This window comes from Epinephelus fuscoguttatus, linkage group LG6, assembly GCF_011397635.1.
Source record: "Epinephelus fuscoguttatus linkage group LG6, E.fuscoguttatus.final_Chr_v1".
Lineage (NCBI taxonomy): Eukaryota > Metazoa > Chordata > Actinopteri > Perciformes > Serranidae > Epinephelus > Epinephelus fuscoguttatus.
This window is the reverse complement of record NC_064757.1, coordinates 32,673,703-32,681,154: the sequence shown is the minus strand read 5'-3', so window position 1 is coordinate 32,681,154 and position 7,452 is coordinate 32,673,703. Positions and strand designations below refer to the sequence as shown.

General features: G+C 38.6%; 1 protein-coding gene across 2 annotated transcripts in view; it reads right to left on the bottom strand.

Moving 5' to 3' along the window:
* Positions 1 to 1,711: 1,711 nt before the first annotated feature.
* The window catches only part of itga2.2 (integrin, alpha 2 (CD49B, alpha 2 subunit of VLA-2 receptor), tandem duplicate 2), a 28,307-nt gene continuing 22,566 nt past the window's right edge, over positions 1,712 to 7,452 (bottom strand). The window contains exons 26-30 of one of the 2 annotated variants that reach the window (XM_049577946.1): positions 5,726 to 5,836; positions 4,891 to 5,004; positions 4,662 to 4,751; positions 4,313 to 4,429; positions 1,712 to 2,508 (exon numbers count right to left, since the gene is read on the bottom strand). In XM_049577946.1, coding sequence (XP_049433903.1) covers positions 2,419 to 2,508; positions 4,313 to 4,429; positions 4,662 to 4,751; positions 4,891 to 5,004; positions 5,726 to 5,836 — 522 coding nt within the window. In that variant the 3' untranslated portion in view covers positions 1,712 to 2,418. Of the gene's footprint in view, positions 2,509 to 4,312; positions 4,430 to 4,661; positions 4,752 to 4,890; positions 5,005 to 5,725; positions 5,837 to 5,924; positions 6,168 to 7,452 lie in introns of those variants that run through there. The other variant, XM_049577947.1, reaches the window with a different exon arrangement.

The following is a 7,452-nucleotide window of genomic DNA, read 5'->3' as shown; positions in this document are numbered from 1 at the left end:
GTACACATATAGACACAATCCAAAGGCTGTTTCACAACACCGTGGCGCATGAGTAATTGTAAAACAGAGCACTTATCATCTATCAAAATTCTATATATCCCCTCCAACAGGGAGAGCTCGAGCCCAGGCTCCACCCAAAAATATGCTATTTATTAGAGTCAAATAGCCTATTCCACCCAGTCAGATCCAGAGAGATGAATGCTAAAGACTCTGCAGGAGTTGGCTCGTTCAAAAGGGATAACGTTCAGAAATGCATTCCAGCACAGTCGAGGGACAGGCTAACCTGACTGTGGGACTGTGGGAGAACATGACAGTCAAAAATGTGAGAAGGAATTAATCGAGTTTGAGGGAAAAGTTCAATTATACTGATGTTTGGAGGGAGGTGGTCCAAGTAAGGTTCCTTGCAGCAAGTTTTTTTAAAAGGTGTTCTAGTGAGAGGAGAGGAGAGGAGAGGAGAGGAGAGGAGAGGAGAGGAGAGTGGGGAAATACACAACAGTGCAAACAGGTCATCTATATCATGCTTCCATCTTGTGGCGAAACTGTGCCAGTACACATTTAGATCCTGCAGGATTAGCTTGGATCTGTGTTCTCAAAAACTCAGAAAGAAAGATACAGACTGGGTGTTTTTAGAAAGTAAGTGAGTCTATAACATTTTTTTCTCTGTAGTGAATTACACTTGCACATGTTGCCCTACAGATAAACTATTTTCTGGCTGAAACAATTAGTCAAGTAATGAACTAATTAACTCACAGGAAATGCATCTGCAACCATTTTAATAATTGATTTAATGGATTGAATGAATACCTAACCCCTCAAATAATGTCTTTCAATTAGTCACCTAACGTTGTTTTCTCACATGCCTCCATGGTGAAGGGAGAATCCAAAAACTGCATGTTTGATAAATTCAAGTCATATTGGTCCACGTTTAACAACAGCAAACCTCTCACATAACTTGTGCAGTATAATCTAAGCATCATTTTACCAGTCGTATGACTTCGAAAACACATTTTTATTAAAATCTTACAATTTAAAACACTTCTGCATGAATGGTCACACACACACACACGAGTCGTGCACCTGTGCTGATCATGCAAAAGTTTTCCAAATTGTAAGGATTAAGAGAAAACGCATGTTTGAGCACAAATGGATAAATGAAACTTGGATCATACTGCACAAGTTGTGAGAGAGCTTGTGAATGGATATTTTTAAAAAGTTTTGCTGTTGTTAAATAACTTCATCAAGAATTTTCAGTTTATGGATTCTTCATTCACTGTGGAGGCATGGGAGGAAAACGTTTTCTTTCTGAATTCAACATAACACAGAATGAGTAATTGATATACAAATGATCATTTGGGAAGGATTCTTTTCAGCAAAAGATGCCAAACATTTGCTGGTTCAAACTACTCTTCTTTGTCTTATATGACAGTAATGTGGGATTTGGACTGTATATTGCACACAACAACCAATTTGAAAACATCACCTTGGAACCAGGAAGTAGATTGTTTTGAACTATTTTCTGAAATTTAATAGGCAGACCCATTAAACGACTAATCCAGAAAATAATCGGCAAATTATGAAAACACAATATGCTGCAAAATAATAGCACCTGCAAACTATGCTACTAATGAAAACAGAAAACAAAATATCATCAATATCAACAACACAAGTAGCTACCCCATGGACCCATATAACCTCAAATCTTTTCAACATATAAAACCCAATATCAAAGATCATTTTATCTTCAGTATATACAGTACAAACACAATGAAACAGAGGAGTGACAGATTTCACTCTTTCCAGAATAGCGATCGTTTCCTGTTGCATACAAACTGTTATCCATATTATTAATGCGACAGGAGCCCTGAGTGCCAGAGGCGACGGTGGATCTCAGTTTATGCTACAGTCTGACTGGCTACAGCGTGTGAGCTAAAAACGTCAATGTTTTGACAAATGAGCTATAAACAAAATTATTATTTTTTCCAACTGAAAATGTTATTTGTCCGTCACATTGCCCAGAATTTATCAAAACCAAAGGCAATGCAGAAATTAGATGCCTTAACAGTGTAAAAATCCTAATCCATGTCATAAAGGCCTAAAAAATGTGATTTTATATGGTTCTGACATTTTGAGAGAAAAAATATTTTTTTTACATTTTTATCAAAATCAGTGCACAACAGCAACTAGTCAAGATACAGTCCACAAAGCTCTCAAAAAAATATTTTTAAGAATACGCCTCTGTCAAATGGACAGAGGATCGAGTCCCAGTTTTCCACAAACTGAACAGCTTCCTTTTCATTAAAATGCCCAGCGTCCAGTGATTGAGCTGAAGTCCATTTGCACTTTACAAGAACCAGTGACAAGTACCAGAACTGGAAACAATCCAGTGAAGAGAGAGCGCTGTGGGTTTTTGTCTCCAGCTCACAACACCTCGTCCACATGTGCGTGGCTCTGCGTGTCTTCATCGCCCTCCCTCAGAAGCTGCTGGTACTTTCTTTTGAAAAACCCAAACTGTAAAGTAAACAGATTCAGTTCAGACAATGTTCCAATATCAGCTGCAAACCTATTTTACAAACAAACTAAGTATTTTACAATAGTCATATTATATATATATATATGTATATATATATATATAGTCAATTTTCTGTAAGAATATATCCATAATGCACCTATTTTCCTTATATCCAAATGTACATATATATATAGTAAATACACAGCATTCTGTTGCTTTGTTGATTGATTATAAGAAAATCAAGTTTCTTTTGAATCTATAAACATAAAGCTCCACATTTCTATTAAAACACAGATCAGGAAAAAGAACAGCATAGGAAATACGAAGGCTCTTTTTGTAGACGAAGTACTTCCTACCTTTGAACAACTGCCAAATAAATTTCAACCTCATTTCTTCTGATTCCTCCAAGTTCGTAGTTATATTAAAAGTAATACACCTTCTTTTCCCAACTTGCCTGAAGAAACACCCATGGATCAAATTTACAAAACTAATCACTTGAATAGGGCGGCACGGTGGTGTGGTGGTTAGCACTCTCGCCTCACAGCAAGAGGGTGGAGCAGTGGGGAAGAGCCCTCGAGGGGGTCCACACTGCCTCAATCTGTGCCTGGCATGGCCTCATTCAACTGTTGCATCATCTTCATTTCTCAAAAGTCAAGCTCTCTAAAATGCTCACAGATGTGTGAATGTGAGCGTGAATGGTTGTCTGTCTCTATGTGTCAGCCCTGCGATAGTCTGGCGACCTGTCCAGGGTGTACCCTGCCTCTCGCCTGATGTCAGCTGGGATAGGCTCCAGCCCCCCCGCGACCCTCAAGAGGATGAAGCGGTTAGAAGATGAATGAATCACTTGAATATCTGAGGTCTATATGTGAGATCAATTTGGGGGTGGTTGTGATGGTGGAGCAGTGGGGAAGAGCCCTCGAGGGGGTCCACACTGCCTCAATCTGTGCCTGGCATGGCCTCATTCAACTGTTGCATCATCTTCATTTCTCAAAAGTCAAGCTCTCTAAAATGCTCACAGATGTTGATTCCACTTGTGACAGGTGCAGACTTTCTCCTGCATCCTCAGCACACTCATTCTGGCTATGTCCTAATTTGTTCACTTACTGGGATTCAATCTTCAAAACACTATCAGATATTTTTAAAATGAAAATTCACCCAGATCCTAAATGGTTCTTCTGATAAATTTGTGAGAATGTGGAATCCATTCTTGGACTATATAAAAGCTAAACTCTAAACCCTCACTTTACTGACATCTCCATGTGAAGAAAATCACATTAACTTTTTTTTTGGGTTTTTTTTTTACATCTTGTCGTAGCTGATCATAATACAAAAGGCCCTGATTAGGCCTTTATCTTCTGTAAATGCCTGTTGCTTTAAAGGTTCTATATGTATGTAGGTGTCTGTATATGTGTGTACTTGTGCATATGCATACATTTACTACATTCCTTTTCTTTTGTAATGCTGTATAGCAGTTTATATGTTAAAAGAAACACACACACACACATATCAGGTTGATTCTCCAATTCAAACTGGCAGAGGTGAATTGCTCATTTTAAGAGATATAAGTGATTTAAGAGATAATCCGCTCCAAAATTGAACAGGTTATCCTTGACCCATGCTACACCCTTCCACCAAGTTTCATGAATTATCCAGCCAGTAGTTTTTCCATAATTCTGCTGATAAACAGACAAACCTGACCGAAAACATAACCTTGGTGGAGGACATACTTAACTAATAGTCCTCTCTGTGTTAAAATTATTTACACCAAATCGTAGACAGACAGACCGACAGACCAACAGTTACCTTCCACAGCAGTCCAACAGCCAGAGCTAACAGCAGCAGTCCGCCGATGACGCTGCCAACTATCACTCCCACTGGAACTTCACCTTTCTCTCCAGGTTTACTGACTGTCAGCACCACCTGGGCAGCAGGAGGACAGGAGAGGTCAACACATGGTCTGTCTCACTCAGATATGGAACGATTAATAAACAACAAAGTTCACACGTCAGAGTTTGCCCACTAAATTTGAGAAATATGTTATATTTTTGCTGCAGTCTGGAGCTTAAAAATTTTCAAGGTTACAGATAAAATTTGACACTATCACAAATCTTTTCCTTCTCTGTTTATGTGAGGCACCAAATGAAAATCTTACTGGCAGCTGTTTGGGGGAGACAATGAGGAGGTCAGGGCTTGAAGTCTCAACATCAACACTGGAGGTCAGCTCGACGGTCTGATAGGTGGCCTGTCAGGACAAATTTATAGAAATGAGTGCACTGAAAGTATCACAGTGGATTCATTAATGAGTAACATAAGAGAATTAAATGAATCAAAGCAGACAAAACAACCAGTATTATTATGATTAAATTATTGAATACATTTACCGACAGAAATGTGCCACTCCAGATTCTTGTTTTAACTTTCACATAGTAGTCGTTTAGAAGTTCAGTGTCCTTGAGGATGCATTTTATAGACGCGCATTTTGCACTCTTGCAGTCCTGTTGGTTAAAAAAAGAACAGCGTTAACAAAAGGAAGTCAGTGCACAAGCCTAAATTTTAATGCAACCACAATTTCGAATTTCTTGGTTAGTAAAAAACAACAACAACAGTGGGTATAGATATTAGTTACAACTATACATGATGATTTAGAGGTACTAATTTAAATACATTATAAATACAATATTTATTAAAATAAAAAATTGTTTAAGGATAATTAAAACATAATGTATGCAGTTATAAATAACATCTGTTTATGCACTTTACAAATATTTGAGAATAATAGAGAAGACTGTGGTGCATATTTATGTGGGAATATGGATTTTTTAATATTTTATTCTTTATTATTTTAAGAATTACTTATGTATTGTTATTTATGCATTTTTATGTTATTATTTTATTTAGTTATTGTGTTTTTTCCCCTCATGTGTATGCACATATATTTGATTTATTAATACTCGGTGACAGTTTTTGTCAGAAAGTTCAATAAAATATGAATGAAAAAATATATATGAAAATATGATGAACTGACTTGTGTGCAAAATGTTTTGCTATTATATCACATTTACAAATATTTACATTATATACATCATGTGCACAGTGTGCAGATTTTGATTTGTGCATCGTTAGCTTCTCTATGATTCAGGTGAAAATACGACATGAGAAAATGTCTTCTAAAAAACATATAAAGAAGAAAAACGTACAAAGAAATAAGCGACTGACCAGTGTTTCTGTGCCTCTGAGACTCTCCTCTGAGAAAGACGCTTCATGGCTCTTCACTCCGATCTTCAGAGGATCAACCAGGCCGCTGGAGTCACAGCTGACAGCACCTCCCTACAGGTGGAGAAGCCTCAGGTTATTTATTCTACAGATATCATATCACACTGCAAATCAGTTAAAACTAAAATCATGTTTCCACTGCCTTACTCAGGAAATACTAACTAATGTAGGGGCTATGGTATGCTTGGTTAAAGCTACAGTAAGTGACTTTATATTTCCCGAAACTGTCATTATGTCCTGATAGCAGTAGATGAAACAGATGATTTGTGAAAAAAATCTGTCTGGCTTCTCCTCGTGCACCTGATGACATCTGCAAGAATCCACTGTGCCTGAACAAAACAAGAATCAGAGCCAGGCTGCTGGAGTCACAGCTGACAGCACCTCCCTACAGGTGGAGAAGCCTCAGGTCATTTATTCTACAGATATCATATCACACTGCAAATCAGTTAAAACTAAAATCATGTTTCCACTGCCTTACTCAGGAAATACTAACTAATGTAGGGGCTATGCTATGCTTGGTTAAAGCTACAGTAAGTGACTTTATATTTCCTGAAACTGTCATTATGTCCTGATAGCAGTAGATGAAACAGGTGATTTGTGAAAAAAATCTGTCTGGCTTCTCCTCGTGCACCTGATGACATCTGCAGGAATCCACTGTGCCTGAACAAAACAAGAATCAGAGCCAGGTGGAGTCTCTAACGCTGTGTCAATCACTGCTGGTGCACACACCGTACTGCCAACAACAGAGGGCACAGCAAAGACAAATAAACAGACCGATGACGACAACCAAGCTTACGAGAAAGTGTAAAACCAAGCCTAAAATAAAACAAGAGTAAACATGGCAGTGGCTTTTCAGAGGTGGAGAGAGCTACAGGAAAGGGAAGACTCAAAACCATCACTGGCTCAGGCTCAGTGTGACTCTTTTTAACTTGCCTTTCATTGTCCTTTGCCCTTTTCTGTTTATTTGTCTCTGCAGTGTACACTGTTGGCAAAGCATGGATGAGCGGTTTTGTCATTTCTCAAGGGTGTTTTCACACGGCTCTTTTTAGTCCTTTAAACGGACTCAAATCAGTGACCCAGCATTTTTTGCGCATATAGAACTCAGACCCCTCTGACTCCACAGTGCGGTTCACTTAACCTGTGCCGTGTGAACACAAAGCGCTCCAGGTTCACTTTGCACTTACGAAAACAGACGAAATCACATTAGCCTGTAACGCTTGCAAGGCCATAGGACAAGGAGTAGTTTGGTCCATGGATCATGCTGCTCATCTTCAGATGTGGAATGTAGAATACATCAAATGGCAACAGTCCACAGCACACAGAGGTGCTTTAAGGTTTTCCTCCAATTTTGGGTTCATCTGAAAGCGACTGCAATGCAGTGCCACGTCAAAGTAAGAACAAAACTAGGTCAATATATGTTATAACTGTGGTGTGAACAGAAAGCTGACCAGACAGAGAACTGGGTCATCTTTCAAATGAACTGACAATGTGAACACACACACATAAAAAAAGGGTTCCTTTCCTGTAGGTCCACTTTTTGGTGCACTTTAAGAGGACCGAGTTTGGTTTGTTTCAAAAGTACGAGCAGTGATTGACACAGTGTTAGAGACTCCTCCTTACTCTGATTGGTTTTGTTCAGTGGTGGTGGATTCTTGCAAATGTCATTGGCA